The sequence below is a fragment of the Archocentrus centrarchus genome, chromosome 16, assembly GCF_007364275.1.
Source record: "Archocentrus centrarchus isolate MPI-CPG fArcCen1 chromosome 16, fArcCen1, whole genome shotgun sequence".
Lineage (NCBI taxonomy): Eukaryota > Metazoa > Chordata > Actinopteri > Cichliformes > Cichlidae > Archocentrus > Archocentrus centrarchus.
In genome coordinates, this window is record NC_044361.1 from 2,151,968 (window position 1) to 2,170,579 (window position 18,612).

Below are 18,612 nucleotides of genomic sequence, written 5' to 3' on the forward strand. Positions count from 1 at the left end.
AGCAAAACGAAGGAACTGATTGTGGACTTCAGCAGGAAGCAGCAGAGGGACTACCATCCACTTGTCATAAGTGGTGCTGAGGTGGAAAGAGTGGACACCTTCAAATACCTGGGAGTGACCATCTCACAGGACCTGTCCTGGACTCATCACATAAACATCACTGTGAAGAAGGCCAGACAGCGTCTCTACCTCCTCAGGCGGCTGAGAGACTTCAAGCTCCCACTCAAGGTGCTCAGGAACTTTTACACCTGCACCATCGAGAGCATCATGCGTGGGAGCATCACCACCTGGATGGGAAACTGCACCAAGCAGGACTTCATGGCCCTAAAAAGGGTGGTTCGTTGAGCTGAACGGACCATCAGAACCACCCTCCCCAACCTGCAGGACATTTACACCAAGCAGTGCAGGCTGAGGGCCATGAAGATCCTAAAACAGCCCAGCCACCCCGGACACTCTCTCTTCTCCCTGCTCCCATCAGGCCGGCGTTACCGCTGCCTGAGGACTAAGACAGAAAGGTTGAAGAAGAGTTTTTACCCACAAGCCATCCGTCTGCTCAACTCTGAGCCCTAACTGGACCATCCATCCATCCATTCGCTTCCGCACATCCTGTTAAGGGTCGCGGGGGGGCTGGAGCCTATCCCAGCTGTCATAGGGCGAGAGGCAGGGTACACCCTGAACAGGTCGCCAGCCTGTTGCAGGGCCAACACAGAGGGACAGACAACCTTTCACACTCACATTCATGCTCTCATTCACACCTATGGGCAATTTAGATTAGCCAATTAACCTAACCCCAGTAAGTGCATGTCTTTGGAATGTGGGAGAAAACCGGAGTACCCGGAGGAAACCCACGCAAGCACGGGGAGAACATGCAAACTCCACACAGAGAGAGGGAGAGGCCTGGGCCAAGGTGGAATCGAACCCAGGCCTTCCAGATGGTATTCTAACTGTGAGGCAGCAGTGCTAACCACTACGCCACCGTGCTGCCCTCCCTAACTGGACCATTATTGGGCTGCACGATATATCGAAAAAATATCGTCATCGCGATATTGGCACTTGCGATAGGCATATCTAAAAAATGTGCGATAATTTCTAATTATTTAATGTATAAATCATGTCTTTCTTTATGTCCGCACTTTGACCAATCCGGCGCGACCTTAAATGTGAAGGTGCCGCGCTGCTATTGGCCAGCGCGAGCACATGCTCTCAGCGGAGCAGGGAGCACGTACACACACAGAAGGAAAACAAGCATGGCGGGAATTGAAGAGACGAGTCAAGACGAAAACAGAGAGCAACTTGTTCCTAAAAGACAGTGCACCTCCGGAATTTGGGACTACTTCGGTTTTTCCACACAGGACGAGTCACAGACACAAGTTCTTTGCAAGTCATGCCGAAAAATCGTGGCTACGTCAAGGGGAAACACGACAAACCTCCACAGCCACCTTCAATACAACCACAAGGAACTTTACAACGTATATTTAACATCTAAAAACCCACAGCCTACTCCGGTAAAGTCAAGCAAACGAAAGGCAAGTTCACAAACTAATATAAATGATAGTTTCGCTTCTGCCGCTCCTTATGAGAAAACTTCGAAGCGACACAAAGCTTTAACTGCAGCCATAACAAGATACATTGCAAAATGCACGCTCTCTGTTAATGCAGTGTCTAAAGAGGGATTTTTGGAGATGACAAAAGAGTTCGACCGGAGATACGAAGTGCCATCTCGGACTTATTTTACCCAAGTAGCTATTCCGGAGATGTATGACGAGTGTGTGAAGTCCGTCAAGGCAGAGCTCAGTGAAATGGATTTTTATGCTAGCACTACTGACTTGTGGTCCAGTCGAACCACTGAGCCTTACATGAGTTTTACCGTGCACTTTTTGACATGCAAATTTGAGCTCATTACACGCTGCCTAGAAGTAGCATACTTCCCCGAGACACACACTGGTGAAAACATTGCTGCTGCCCTGCGGGATATTTTGAACAACTGGAACTTGCCCGAACACAAACAAGTGGCCATCACAACAGATAACGGAGCGAACGTGGTGAAGGCTGCTGAGGTCAACAACTGGTTCAGAGTGCAGTGCTTTGGCCATCACCTGCATCTGGCAATTGGTAAGTGTTAAAGATAAAAAATTACTCTCAAGACATATAGCCCTAATGTACTATAACATTTAAATGAATATGTTTATCTTTTATATACTGCAAGTTGGAATTAATGTTGCATTGATGTCTATACAAAATGCATTAAGCTTTTCTTGTTTTGTCTGTCATTTGTTTCAGAAAATGCAGTCAAAGATGATGATCGCATTACAAGAGCTGTTGGACTTTGCAAGAGGTTGGTGGGTCACTTCTCCCACACTTGGAAGGAGAAGACTGCCCTGACAAAAGCACAAAGAGAACACAACCTCCCAGAGCATGCGCTGATAACCGAATGCCCCACAAGATGGGGGTCTAGACAACAGATGATTCAGAGAGTTCTTGAGCAGCAAAGAGCCCTAAGTGATGTCCTGTCGGCTGATAGGAAGTCCAGACATTTGGTTCCAACTTGGCAGGACATAGATGTTCTGGAATCCATAAACCAGGCATTGCAGCCGCTACAGGATTTCACTGATGCCCTTTCAAGTGAAAGCTATGTGAGCATTTCATGTGTGAAACCTGTGCTTCACATTTTCAACACCTCAGTTCTCGCTGCAAAAGAACAAGACAGTGATCTGACTAAATCCATAAAGAAAAAGATACTGGACTATTTGAACTCTAAATATGACAATCCATCCACCCAAGAATTGCTGGATATGGCCTGCCTTATGGATCCTCGGTTTAAAGCAGACTACATCAGCAATGACAAGTTGCATGAAATCAAGCTCCGAGTGATTTCAGAAGCTGAAGAAACAAAGGTAAAGTGTGTCACAGTAATCTGTTCAAACATTATTTAATAACATTCCAATTTAATAATTTCAAACTTTAACTTTAAGGATCAAAGCCAGCATGACAATGTGGATCCACCTGAAGACATCCAAAAGCAGTCCAAAAAATTCCTGGGTAGTTTTTTCAAGAGTGTCCCAGCTCCAAAAACCAGTACATCATCATCACATGCAGTGGATGTGGAACTCAACAGCTACCTCGTGTCTCCCACCATTGACAGTGAAGCTAACCCTCTGTCTTGGTGGCAAGTTCATCAGGTGAACTTCCCCCAGCTGAGTAAATTGGCCCGAAAATACCTCTGTATACCAGCAAGTAGCTCACCTTCAGAGAGACTTTTTAGTGTATCGGGTAATGTTGTCACATGTGAACGCACTTGTTTAAAACCTGTCAATGTCAACAGGCTGGTTTTGCTGGCCAAAAACTTGAAGTAGTTTACTTTTACTGTTAAGGTTTGAACCTGTTATTTGTTGTTTGAAGTAATTTTCACTCAGTGAAGGCCTGAATACTTTTAAGTTGACATTTTTAATGTCTATTTGCACAAATACTTCTCAATGGCACTTTAAGTTTAGAGATTTAATTTTTTATTTTTCAAAGTACAAACCCTAAGTGGGTTAAGGTTTGGTTCAACTTTTACTTGAAAGTGATTGTTTTGCATGAAAAAAACAAAACATGTGAACATGTTTGTTTATATGTTAAATAAATGCAACATTTGAAATGCATATTTGTTGTTGGTATACATTTTATAGATTTTTTTTTTTTTTATTATTGGTCATGTATATTGCATTTTTAGGTAAAAAGAAAAAATATCGCGACAATATCGTTATCGCAATACTAGACCTCCATATCGCATATCGCACTAATTTCCAATATCGTGCAGCCCTATTGCACAATGTAAATATTATAATTTATAAAAGTGTGTATAGTGTATAGTATATAGAGTATAGTGTATAGTGTGAATTACTTTTTTATTTTTATTCTTCTTATTTATATGTGTGTGTATATATGGTTGCAGGTACAAAATACATTTCACTGTGCATTGTACTGTGTATAACTGTGCATGTGACAAATAAACACTATCTTAATCTTAAATCTTAATCTTAATCTACAATCATTCCTGAAGCATCTCTAGAAAGGCACTGTAGCATTCTGTGAATGCCGTTGATGGTGAGCGGCAGCAGAGGGGAGGCCAGATTCAGTGGTCCCCAAACTTCCACTTTTGCTCCATCCATCTCCACAGTATAAACAGTTCCTGATTTGCTGATTTCCACAGCATGGCGTTCCTCCCCCAGCTCCACACACAGCTCCCAGTGGTTATACTCCTCAGGAGTGAAGGCCACCCTCTGGTCACCGAGGAGCTTTTGTGAACGAAGCTCAGCAGATACATGGAGCACTGCTGCTGCTGCCAGCAGCTCCCTGTGTGCATCCACCCTGAGCTGATGCCCCTTAAAGCCATCAGGGTAAACCTCTGGGAGAAAGTTTGTGCTGATGTCACCAGAGACAAAGCGAGGATGGGTGATGATTTCTCGCAAGAGAGGAATGTTGTGGGTCACACCTCTGATCACAGTTATCCAGAGCATCCTCCATCCTAGCCAGAGCTTTGGCTCGTGTTGCCCCATTGGTGATCAGCTTAGAGATCATGGGATCATAGTAGATGCTGATCTCACTTCCCTCCTCAATGCCACTGTCCACACGGACTTTGCTAAGGCTGAGTGGCTCCTGGTATTGAGACAGCCGTCCAATGGAAGGAAGACCAAAAGACTTGTAAGGATCCTCTGCATAGACACTCAATGGCCCAGCCATCTATTGGGATATCTTCCTGTGTGTGCTGCAGCTGGCAACCCTTGGCAACCCTGATCATCTGCTCCACTAGGTCCAAGCCTGTTATACACTCTGTGATTGGATGCTCCACCTGTAGCCGTGTGTTCATCTCCAGAAAATAGAAGTTCTTCTTAGAATCAACTAGAAACTCCACAGTCCCAGCAGAGGAGTAGTGCACAGCTCTGGCCAGCTGAACTGCCTGTTCACCCATCGCCCGTCGCGTGGCAGGGTCCAGGAAAGCCTTCTGGTTCCTCCTCTGGATGGAGCACTCCCTCTCATTGAGCCACAGAGCGTTACCGTGTTTATCAGCCAATACCTGAATCTCTATGTGTCTGGGGTTGTCTATGTATTTCTCAATGAGCAGCCTGTCATCTCCGAAGCTGGATGCTGCCTCCTGCGATGAGAAGCGGAAACCTTCCCTGGTCTCCTCATCATTCCATGCAATCCTCATGCCTTTCCCTCCTCCACCTGCAGAAGCTTTGATCATCACAGGGTAACCAACCTCCTGTGCAATCTTCACAGCCTCCTCTGCAGTCTTGACAACTTCATCAAATCCTGGGATAGTGTTGACCTTAGCAGCCTTTGCAATCAGCTTACTTTCTATTTTATCCCCCATTGCCTGGATAGCATGGGTGTCTGGGCCAATGAATGTCACACCTTCTGCTGCCAGTCGTCTTGCAAACTCTTTATTTTCAGAGAGAAACCCATAACCAGGATGCACAGCTTGTGCTCCAGTCACTCTGATGGCATCCATGATGGCATCCATGTTCAAGTAGCTCTTACTGGTGGGGGCGGAGCCAACACAGACTGCCTCATCAGCCATCTTTACGTGAACAGCACTGGAGTCTACATCACTGTGAACAGCTACAGTCTGGATCCCCATCTTCTTACATGTGTTGATCACCCTGCAAGCAATCTCTCCTCTGTTTGCGATGAGAATCTTATCAAAAGTCTTTTCACTGGGATTAGATATGGTGGAATATTGAGGCTTTCTTTGCACAGCAAAACATCTGTACTGGAGTGGAGAATACTTTACAGCAAACAGAAACCTGCTCAGCGGTAACGGGAGACTGTGCGCCGCCATGTTGATCGTCCACAAAAATTTGTTATGGGCCCCAAGGAGCGAGGTCACCACGCCAGTAATGCAATCTGAAATAATATAGAAATGGGTCAGAGCAATGATCACTATGGAGTGCTGCCGTTCACATCCAGATTGCTACTTTAATTGTCATGAAATACAAATGTGCAGCAATGTACAATGCATTATTGCCATTAAGTATTTGCATTACATTTTCAATTGTACAAATCACCTTTCATCTCGCTAACTCTCCAATTACCATCACCGAGTCAGAGTGAAACAAAGCAATACTCAACTATATCATCCATAGGGTTTCTCCCCTAACCGTATACTCCTGGCATTTCAGTATTTAACTCAAAACAACCTTAATATACTTAGACACAAAATATTTGAATTTAACAACTAAAACAAACACACTTTCAGACAACTTACTGAAACTTATTGAACACTGTGGCTTTGATGTGTCATGTGGGAGCTACAGGGGTTGGACGATGAAACTGAAACACCTGGTTTTAGACCCGAACATCCCTTTCAGACAGCTTCCTCTTGCGTCCACAGTTAATCCTGTTGGATGTGGTTCATCCTTGGTGGTATGCTGACATTACCCTGGATACCGTGGTTCTTGATACATCACAAAGACTTGCTGTCTTCGTCACAGATGCGCCAGCAATACGTGCACCAACAATTTGTCCTCTTTTGAACTCTGGTATGTCACCCATAATGTTGTGTGCATTGCAATATTTTGAGCAAAACTGTGCTCTTACCCTGCTAATTGAACCTTCACACTGCTCTTACTGGTGCAATGTGCAATTAATGAAGATTGGCCACCGGGCTGGTCCAATTTAGCCATGAAACCTCCCACACTAAAATCACAGGTGTTTCAGTTTCATTGTCCAACCCCTGTATGTAGACTACAGTGTTCTAGCTAGTGGTTGATCGCCAGGCGTTGCGCCTTGCTGAGACAGCTCTTGCGCCGGGCTGAGGATTTCACCGCTTCATTTTCAAACTCTGCTGACACTGCATTTAGCAAACAGGAGCGCACCCCGCCCCAGCTAGGTTGCTGCTATTATTGCCGCTTGTGCTTGTATCATTTTACATTTGCAATTTACCACAGAGCACGGGGCAGTTTCATTCACAATGTGCATGCGTGATCTCGCTATGGTCGTGCACGCTTGATTTGGAAAAAACAACACTTTAGTGCGAGTGGATCGCTGACAAATTTTTCCACACCCCCATTGCTCTGTGCTGTGAGTGTGTGCATGCGCATTTGTTGTGCTTGCTATGCAGAGAATGCCAGCTGTTTTGTCTTTACTTCAGCTGTAGCCACTAGAAAGGATCGCTATAACCAGTTTGCTAGCGGGGGCTGTCATTAGCACTAGCAATCGTTCGGTGCTGTTGGTATGTACCGTGAGTCACGTGACTTTAATAGCCAAAGTGGGTTCGTGTCCTGAGATGCAGCTGGTGGATACGACGCCGCATTGAGTGGGTGGGCCCTTTGTTGTGATACGTCAGCGTATGGATTTACTGAGCTGGCTGAGATCCTGCTGACTGAAGGATGGAAGTTTGTTCATTCAATCTGTTTACATATTTTGTTATCTTACACAGGAGGAAGCACTTTGGTGAAGTCTGCTGACTGGCTTTTTAAAGAATCAGTCAGACGTTTGCTGTTTTATATATTTATGTATCTTTTCTGTTTACATTTTAATAGCATGGCTGTGAGTCTTTTGTTATGGAGGAAAAAATAATTTGAGGAGCATTATTAATTAAATTTGCCATTGGTTTATTTTTGAGCAATTTCTCATGTACATCTACAGCTGATTGTTTATAAAAGTGTCTGTGTGACATTTGGGACATGTAGCTTTGACTCAGAAGTGCCTTTTTGTTTATACCTTTGGGAAGAAAAAAATATCAAGATATATTTCGTATATCACCATTTTGTTAAAAAATATCGAGATATTATTTTGGTCTATATCGCCCAGCCCTAGTAGTTCTAAACATATTTTGGGTGTTTTTCTTCACTTTTTGTCTCTCCAAAGATGTTATTCCTCTCTCCTACAGCTTCAATTGCAACTACATGCAAATAACCAATTATGCAAATTAGGTGATGATGTCATATAGCGACTAATGGCGAGTTTTAGGACAGCCAATAGCTACTTTCCTTGCTGAGGAGTTGGCAACAGTGACTGCCTAGGCTTCAGAGGTGCTTTCCGGTTACATACGCAGGCCCCGTCAACAAGCAGGAGCAGCATTTAGCGGTTAGCATTAGCTTGCTAATTAGCATTAGCATCCATTAGCATGGCGCCGAGCTGAACAAAAATTATGGCTAGTACCCTGCATTATCAAAGTGTGGATTAGTCAACGTGCAATCAAAACAGTACAGCACACAACTTTACTGAGGATGAGGTCTCGCGTTACTTCTGGCGCGGGCGACTTTCCCGCCAGTCACCACCGCGACTGAAGAACGGTATATAAACTTAAGAAGAAGTACATACAAATATAGAAGCTACCCATACTGGTAAACAATGAAGTATGACTTCACAGAGTTACTTTTTGGCAAATTAACCATGTACTGACCTGAAATAATATAGAAATGGGTCAGAGCAATGATCCCTATGGACTGCTGCCGTTCACGTCCAGCTTGCGACTGAGGTAAACAGGAAGTCCACCCGGAAAGAGCAACTGGCAACTACTCCCACCACAAAGGTTCCACTTTGTTCTTAATAGCTCTGTACCCTTAAAACTCAGGAAAGCACTTAACAATAACACATTACAATGTCTAGTGTGAAAGGTTAAACAAATACAGCCTATCTAAACACAGTTACTGAATAACCAAGTAACTAAAAAAAAATATTGGGGTGACACATTTTTAGGAGCACCACACAAGCACACAGAAGCTCTTTGCAATTACCCAATAATGATGAATATATCCCATCAGACATTGCCTGCTGAACTGTAGCCCTATCCCATCGTGACCAAATTGAACACTGGGAAATTTGACAGTTGACATTTTAAATTTTCAAACGGTGCAATCCATTCTGTATGCACTTCTTCTTCCCACTGCAGAATGTAATGGGGTTGAACAGCACCAGTGACAAATTAAAATCCAAGGTTTCTAAAGTTTTACTACCCTTAACCACATGTCAGTGAGGTACACAACCACTTTGTTACATCCCTGCAGCATCACCCAGTCCATTTAAAGCGCCTTGTTGACTAAGCCTTTCACACTGAGGTTCATACTGTAGAGACTTAGCTGGGATTGTGTCTGCAGACATACTGTGCATGTCAAATATAAATATAGCTGCTGTACACCAGTCAGCTCCTCTATTTTGACTTTCGCTTTGTTTTCTGTATAGTCACAAAAAGCTGTTCATTTTGGAGCGATGGATGAATGGCTGCCTGCTGACATGTTTTCATTGTAACCCTCAACTCCCCCCCAACCCCAACCCCTTCCCCTCCCCACCTTCTTCTTCTTCTTCTTTTGATCCCTGGGCCTGACAGGGAAAGGGAACAGCACAGGAGATGCTCTCCTTTCTGGTTTTGCTGATTTCTCTTCCCTGATCCCCTGGTGGAGTTTTGGATTCCCTTGGGCTGGTGCTGATGTGAGCAGCTGTCTCCACAGTGACAGACACTGCAGATAAAGCCTGGGCCCTGCATTCAGTTGAGGCCATCAAAGGGTGGTAGACCTCTCTGCCCTTTTCACTCAATCTCTCACCTTTTTTTTTTTATATCTTCTTCTGTCTTTTTCTCTGTTTCCAGCTGTGATTCTCTTTCACTCCCTTCCCCCCTCACGGTGTCCCTTTTAACAGGAGCAAGGCGAGCATGTCTTTAAGAAAAAATAAAATACAGTCTATTCAGCTGTTGCCCTTTCCCTCAATGAGTCAATATTTTTTGCTGTCCAGTTTTTCAGAGCGAAGGGGCGCAGCCACCATGTGCACAAATATCTGTGCATGCCAAAAGTGAGCGTGAAGTGTTCTACACAACAGCATTGGAGGTGATTACTAATGGACACCGAAGGGAGGAAAGATACAACGCCGTGCATTTCAACTATACCGAGCTCTGCAGGTGGGGCTCGGATGTCCGGGAGGAAAAACAGGACCGCAACTAATTTGAATAAAAATGATTTTTGACAAAAAATAAATAAATAAATAAATCTGCTAATGCAATCACGTTAACTTTGATTGAAATAAAATTCAACTTTTGATCGTAGGGCCAGAAGATTTCTTGGATTTCCCAGCATCATAAAGGGGCATTCATAAACTTATAATCCAGGCATATGTTAAAGGAGTATAATCAGCTTTATTTTTTGCATAGACAGTAGTGAGAGGCAGTTCACTTAAGGGCTCACTTATTCACACTGAGTCATCACATTTAAGGTGAATAACTCAGTTCTGATGTGATAAGAAGTCGACCCCTTCATACAAATACACAGACTGGATCTTATCATCATATGCAGTGCAGCTGCGTTCAGTATAAGCCTAAATATAGATGTCATCACTGTGTTTTTAGTAAACGGCAAACAATGATGGAGAAAAATGAAGCCAGCATGGAGGTGCCAAATTCTGCAGTTCCTGGAGCGGCTACTTGAGATTGGTTCCAAAAATAATTAAATCCCCATAGACTCCCATATTAAAATGTCCAATTTTACAACAGAAAAAAAAAACATCATCTCTACCTGTAATGTCACCATTTATTTCAACTGTTTTAAAGTTGGAGAATATTATGGGCGCGGCTGCTTTGACTCACATGCCGTCTCAGTTAACTCGAGTAAAAATACAAATGTCTGAAGCATTTGGCTCTTTCACTCTGTCACATTTAACATATACAAGTTTGCTTGGCAGTCTCTGACAAACATCCTAATGTAAGCCTCTTAATAACAATTTCAGAACACAAGTAAATGCTAAAAGTCATGTTTTCTTGAACAAACGTGCATCAGATATGAAGACGTGTAGGTAACGTGCATGAATGTACAGCAACAGGCTTTTTTTCTGCCGGAGATGTCGCTGTCTTCCAGTGGCTGTCAGGTGATTGACAGTAAGCAGTGAATATTGTAATGACCTGCACCGCTCAACTCCAAAATTACAGTAAATAATGATAAAACAGAAACTCTGACAAACCCAAATTAAGCTGTCATGCTTGCTGTGATGAATTGTCCCACACTGTGGAGGCTGTTTCTCATACTGCACGACAGGAAAAAATCAGCAGATATTTTTTTGCTGCAGGGAGAAAAACAAGCCTGAGATCTGCAGCAAACACTAAAAGGGATGAAGGGGAAGAAAGAAGCATGTTAAGCATTGCTCACTCACCAATGAATTTCAATTATCATCAGCATACGGTTGCACAGACTAATTCATTGCTTTACTCATTTATGACTTTAGTTTTTAGCTGTATCATTTAACTTTTTGTTTATGCTCTTTCTGTTAAAATTTCAATAAGGGTAAACCAAGATTCATTTCCTTTTATTTTATTGTAACTTTGTCACTTTCCTGCTTGCATGCCTGATTCTGTTTTTAAATATTTGTTTCTATGAACATGAACAATAAACTCCCCTCACAGTAATCCTCCCCTTAGTTTTTTCTTACACGATCACGCTGTGGTTGCAGTCGGCGCACAGCAGCTCTGATTATTACACTCCTTACTCTTGGTTGCTTGTAATATCGGGTATTGGTTTTCTGCAGTTATTGCACTGTCGCTGTGGGTGAAGGAGTTAGCTAAATGACTGAACTGTCACTGTAGATTAGTAGCTGTGGTGCTGCATTTTTGCTCAGCAGCTAAAGAACTACAGGAACCGTTTGTCAGTATTTAGGAACGTGGTTTAAAGGAACAGTTCAGTTTTTTTTCTCTGTCATGTGGTGCTGTTTATCCATTCAGATTGTTCTGCTGTGACACAGGACTCCATCTCTCTTTTCTGCTGTCTGTGTCAGACATGCAGGTCTGAGCCACAGTTGTTACTCACTGCAGACACACAATGAAACCGGCTCTTCAGTGGCACCATCCTGCAGGGCTGAGCTGAAGTGTAGGACTTTATGAGTGATTTAGAATTTAACTGCAGTAACACAACAAGGAAGTGATGATAAAAAAAAAGAAAATCTGAGCATGATGATAATTTTTTTAAATAATTATTTATTCATTTCTCTGATTCACTGCTGTGGGTGGCACTGTTGGTTAACACTGTTGCCTCACAGCCAGAAGTCCCTGTGTTCAAGTCCAGGCTGGAACATTTCTGTGTTGCATTTCCATGTTCTCTCTGTGCCTGCACGGGTTCTCTGGGTCCTCCAGTTTCTTGCCATAGTCCAAAGACATGCATGTTAGGTTACCTGCCTGTAGGTTTGGATGTGAGCATGAATGGTTGCCTGGTCACCTGTCCAGGGTGTACTGCATGCAGCTAGCTAACATCTTGTACTGCTTTCACTAGCATAAGCCTCCTGTCACAGGTAAACATCCTTATTGATTATTACATTAATACATCGGTGGGTGTAATTTGGTAAAAAGAAAAGAATTCTGACATATAAATGCTCACATTAAGGTTTTTTTTTTTTTTTATGTAACAGGGTCATAATTTCTGGAAAGAAACAATTTTGCTGAGTTTTTTTTAAATGTGTGCCATTTACTACACAGTTCAACTGCTCCTTAATGCAAATATCCAATGACCCAATCACATGGCAGCAACTCAGTGCATTTAAGCATGTATATACAGTCAAGTTTAAGTTCAAACTGAACGTGATATGGTTGTTGGTGAAAATGAGCAGCAGTTCTCTGGGTGAAAATGCCTTTTTGATGCTAGAAGTCTGAAGAGAATGGTCAGGCAACAGTAACTCAAATAACCACTAATTACAAGATATGCAGAAGAGCATCTCTGAATACTCAACACATCAAACCTTGAAGCAGGCTGGCTACAGCAGCAGAAGACCACACCGGGTGACGCTCCTGTCAGCTGTATTATTTTGGCACACTTTGGACCTCTTAGTACCAGCTGAGCATTGTTTAAATGATACAGCTGAGCACTGTTGCTGACCTTGTCCATCCCTTCATGACCACAGTGTATCCATCTTCTGATAGATCAGGATAGCTCCATGTCATAAGTCTCAAACCTCCACAGAAATGTTTCCAGCACTTTGTTTAATCTATGCCACAAATAATTAAGACAATTCTGAAGGCAAGCTGTACTGAAAAAAAAAACAAAAAAAAAACAAGTGTCCAGTGAGTGTAGCTCTATTCCATTCAAGGGGAAAGGCACACACTATGATAACCTGGCTAACTCATACCAAAATAATCCAGATAAATAGCAGTGCAGGATGGAGGTAAAGTAGATAAATTAGATTTTGGGGTGTACTCTTCCTTTAAGCTGTGAGGAATCTGATTCTGCTCCGGTACATCAGAGAGTCAGCTTCATCCCGAGTGTCACGCACACACATTTACATGAAGGCACTTTAGTAAAGGCACAAATGTAAAGATAGCAAAAAGGTGAAAGGTTCAAGTGCTGTCGCTCAACCCATGCACACTGACACACATCCATGCACGCACACATCCATGCACACACACATCCATGCACGCACACATCCATGCACACACACATCCATGCACACACACATCCATGCACACACACATCCATGCCCTGCAGCCAGTGGACAGTGTTTTAGTAAACAGGCCTGAATTCTTAGCTGGGATTCAGAGCCAGACACATCAGCCACTGGGGCTTCAGCTTGTGGACTTTGCCTGTCTGCATGTCATTTCTGCCAAAAAAAAAAAAAAGATTCTTCTCATAGCTTCAATCTTTTTGATTGTCATGTTTTTATTTGAACTGACTTCCCGGTTTCTGGTTCTGAATAAACCGATCACGTTTCATGACTCTCGGGACCGTCAAACACAGACAAACACTGGTCAAAAAAACAGTATTTTTCTATTTACATCCAGGGAAAGTGATATTAGGAAGAATTCTGACCAGAGTATCCATCACCCTGTGCTGTCACTCACTGCCTCTCCATGCCCTTCAACCACCACTGGAACAGCTCTCTGGCGTCCTGCCCCAGCTGAAGTGTGCAGCCACCCCCACGGTTCCCAGGAAAAAAAAAAAACAGGGGGCTTGGGTACAGGGCTGGAGGGCAGATGTAGGGGCGGTGGTGACTTTGGGCCATGCAGCCGGTTTTGGCTGCAGCACTGAAAAGGCCCACATGACAGGTTGCTGAGCAGCAAACAGATGTTGTGAAGCTGCGGTGTCGATAAAGCAACACTGGAGGGTCGTGCAGCTGATATGAGCCTCCACAATATTTTTTTAGATCGTAATGGTGGAAATCTTTTTACTATTATGCATTACAAATTAAAAAAAACTTAATTCAGAAGTATAACACAGTAGCAGTAAACATAACCATTATTTAGACCCTGATGTCTGCCACCAACCAGCCATGCTACCATTTTTGCAGAAGATGAAGCAAAACCTGATTCCCACTAAGTGTTTTTCTGCATAATGGCACCAATTAAGGTGCATTAGTAATCTTAACATGCTTTCTTAAGTGACTATAATGGCTTCATCATTTTGCGCAAACAAAGGTCTTATTCCCACAAGTGTAGCTAAGAAGTCTGAGGCCCATGGAAGATGATTGCCTCGGGGGCAGACCCCAGTCTTTGTTTGGTAAAATTCTTTTAATAAGGACCCTTTCCTTCCAGTTGTCACAACCTTTTGCCTCTCTGCTTAATGGTGAGGCAGAAAAAAAAATCACATTGCTTTAAGAGGTTTCATTTTTTTAAAAAAATTACTGCAGAAAAACTAAAACTAAAGTATCGTCTTAAAGTAGCAAACTGCAGTATATATACTTTTTAAATGCACATATTTTCCCTACATCTCTATTTGCAATTTTAAGAGAAACACTTGACTGAGAGTGCACCTACATTTGGGTACATTTACTTACACGAAGATAAACTAAGTTTTTTCTAAACTTCATAATGACTAAAGTCTGAGCAGGAAATAATATTTTAACTCTCTTCTATGTAACACATTTCTGAGCCCAGACAACTTTAAATGACTCTCTTACCCGTCATTTAATCGGACCAGGATGGCCCTGTAGAGCTGGTACTGTGGGCTGTTGGACTCTGGACCGCAGGGGTGGATGAACGGGTGGACAGCAGCCAGAATGAAACCCTGCTGGTAGAGCTCCTGCAGCTGACCTGGCAGCTCTCGCACCGATGACAGACGCAGAGTGGAGGTCCCACCTGAGGGAAAAAGAGGGGAAAGGATGTGTGAGACAAACGTCGTTGCATGTGGAACAGTGTTAATGTGAGAAAGCTGTAGAAAAGTTCTCATGAAGCAACCAGAGCTATTTCAGTTTTCCGGTCAGCCATGGTGGTGTGCACCGCCTGTGTTCATAATTCAGTCCTGAGCAAATTCCCGCTCTTCCGAAGCAACGCTGCCGTCGCAGGAGCGGATTTTTCTCAGGGAAAAAAGGAGCAATGTTGAGTTTACAGAATTTTTTCTTGTATGATGTGAATTAAATGTACTTATTTGTTTATAAATCATTCTAGCGCTCACTTCCACATTATGTAAAATGTAATTTGGAGTCATGTGAAGCGCACAGTTTTAAGATCAGATTTCCCTCCCTGACCCTCGTCAGCTGATCGTAACACGTCTGAGGTATTAATTCGTTTTTACCCGTAAACATAAAACCTTGAAATAATTACTTTAAGCTTTAGTAGCAACTGTTTGACATTCAGTCACAGTGACAGATGTAATTATGGTTCCTTTCCTCCCATATATCCTCTTAGTCGTTCCCTATAGCAACCTTTCCATTTTTCCATTCTTTACCTTTCTATTCATGTCCTCAGACAGATTTTATGAATCACCTGCTCTTCCTTTCATCGCTCTCGCCCATCACTGACTCACCGTTGCACACCTGTTCATTTTTCCACGACTGGATCCCAGCATACAAATGTATACGTATGCCAGCATGTTTCAGCCGTAGCTGTTCTGCCTGTGTCTTCATTTTCTTCACTGCGACATCACCTATGACATGTGCACTTGTAGCACATGTTACATTATTGTAGACTTTGTGCAGCTCAGTGAGTAGAGCGCCAAGACATATGCAAATATGTGCAGTCCCGTGGGATTCACAGTGACCATCCTTTGTCACGGCAGTTAGCCGCTTTGGTTCCCCCTTTTTTTTTCTTCATCATTGTTTCTAGTTCAGTTAGACCTCAAATTACACATCCATTCATAATTGTACCCAACAGCACAACAGATATTGAGTTCAGACACTGACTTAAGACTCAGTCGGTATCTGAAGAGTTTCCATTTTGTTTTGGCAGTTCACTTTTTTGCTCCATCCCCTCAATCTGTGAGTTGATCAAAATCCAGTCAGAGCTGATTGCTGTGGCTCTGTATCACAGCAGCTCTCTCTATTCTGACACTGAGTCGCTCTCAGCCCAACTTAACTGTCCAAGAAGAGAGGATGGAGCCCTGACATTAATGAGCAGCAATCACTGAGCCGCTGAAAAAAGAAAGTTAAGCACAGTGCTGCCGCTAAAAGCTCCATCTCAGCATTATTTTCTTCCGGCAAGCACCCCAGACACACACTCAAGGGACGAAAACTTGCAGCAGACAGCAGCTGTCAGTGGTCTCATTCAAGGAGCAACCAGCTGTGATACAACAAGCCACACACAGCTTCTGTCAGGCAACATCACCAATCTGGATGTATGGTAATGAGAGCGGAGAGGAAGAGTGGTTTAGGTTCAGGAATGAAAGTAATTAGATTAGAAAGCAAAGCTTAAAATCAGGATGAAGAAGAGGAAGAGCTGGAAAGAAGAACCACAGGAGGGGGGTGACAACAAAGCAAGAAAGTCGTAATGGCGGCCATCGAGATGGGGCTCGGGCCCGGACGAATGATGGCTCGGATCCCGGCAGTATGTCGTATGTGGCAACATTTACTGCAGGCCAAACAGCTGGGGTGAGTGGGAGAGAGCCAAGACAAAGAGCTGGATGCAGAACGAGAGACGGGAGGGTGGGGAGGTCTGGTTGTCTTTACAAGCTGTCACGAGACGTGGGAAATGGCACTACGGCTAATTAGAGTCAATGAAACTATACAGAACGAGAGGTCCAGATCTATGGGAGAAGTCAATCTGCTCAAGTTCAGTGGGAGGTCAGAGCGAGGGCGAGTGTGGGTTCACCTGACTGCAGCTGTGAGTGTGTGTGTGTGTGTGTGTGTGTGTGTGTGTGTGTGTGTGTGTGTGTGTGTGTGTGGTCTCAGGTGGAGTCAGCAATGCTAACAAGTCTTTCAAATGACCCCAGTACAGTCCATGAAAAGGATGAATCATCTTTAAAGAACTAATCAACGTGATTTTTGCTTAACTTATCCACTAAGCTTTAATTGCACAGTGTAGTGGTTATGAAATAATGGCTTCATCAGCATTTAGCCCAGCTCCCTGCAAGCGTTGCTTTCATTATGCAGCTCTGTCTGCCACCGTGTGCGAAATCTCTCAGGAAAATGAAGGCTTGACTACACAACCAAAACAGGAAAAGGATAGCGCTTTTGTTTTCCCTGGTAGCTATAGGTAGCTTCCCCGTGTAGCTGAAATGGCAGATGGTGGAACAACCGGAGAAACTGGAGACTTTCCCAACAAAAGACGTTGTCAGAGGAGGCGAAGAAGGAGGAGATAAAGTGATAAACCAGGACTCCAAAGGGGTCAAAGGCCACATTATTCGGCCTGTTTATTAGTCTTTAAAACCCTTTTATTTTTCTTACATTATTATTTACACTGGCCTGGTCTGAAACCCCCAAACTCTACAATACTTCAACATTATAGTTGTTTTCATGCAGCCGTAAACTTTTTTGTAGACATTATTAGACAGAAGTGTGTGTGTGTGTGTGTGTGTGTGTGTGTGAGCATAAACGCTCCCTACTTGCAGTGAGTGGCTGTCACGTAGTTCCTCCTGCACGCTCTAAACTATGCAGCGTTCACCTCAGAGTGAACTACTCCCTACTGCGTTCTCCATGAGAGAAATTGTCCAATATTGTTCAATACTCCACATTCCAGCCTCTTATTGGGAATTGAACTCTGTACGCTGAAGATGAGTGGAATTTTTCTTCTTCTGTTATCCTCACAGTTCAACAGAAGGACATCAGGAGCCAGATTCGGGTTATCCCACATTTAAACTCGTGACGCCGACCCCGTCGCACGCCGTCAGCGTTGTTCTGCGAATGCTTGCAAAGCAGTTCTGCTCAGGACAAATGATCACATTTGGTGACTTCCTGGCTTACAGAGCAACATTTGGATCTGCTGCTTTTAATACGTTAGTGAGGGACTGAGCCAAGCTCACAGTTTCGCTCCTTTTTGGATATTTTACATGTTACTGAGCAACATAAAGAACTGCACCGACTTAAGCTGACGTTTAATCTGATTTCTGTATTTTCAGCCAATAAATTACAGCTGTGATTCTGTCAGTTATTTTAGTCCCTTTGCTTCGGTTCTGTCTCCAAGGTTTTGTCAAATTACTGGAAATAAGTTACATTAATTGTCTGCTTTACATTAAATATGATCTATAATCTAAATATTTTTGAATCTGGAATATTTTGGTCTTTATGCCATAAAATTTGAGGCAGCCTTGAAACTGAATTCTGCATATTTGTTTTCTGTTTAAAAATCCTAAAACATCTTCAGTGCCGACACAATGTAGCGCACGCTTAATCAGCAAGAACCCTACCAACCCCAAAATACCTCAGCAACACCAGTACTGTTGCTTTTCATGAGTTATCAGCATGAAAAGCATTAATATGATTATTATGAAAGTTTCATAATTATTAAGCTAAATG

The 18,612-nt window shown here is 43.2% G+C and overlaps 1 protein-coding gene and 1 pseudogene across 1 annotated transcript in view; both read right to left on the reverse strand.

Annotated features, from left to right (window-relative positions):
• The window catches only part of rftn1b (raftlin, lipid raft linker 1b), a 158,474-nt gene that overhangs the window by 85,492 nt on the left and 54,370 nt on the right, over window positions 1–18,612 (reverse strand). Inside the window, 1 exon segment of the mRNA XM_030748961.1 lies at window positions 14,845–15,022. Within this exon segment, the coding sequence (XP_030604821.1) occupies window positions 14,845–15,022 (178 nt within the window).
• On the reverse strand, window positions 3,921–5,890 carry LOC115793826 (propionyl-CoA carboxylase alpha chain, mitochondrial pseudogene; annotated as a pseudogene).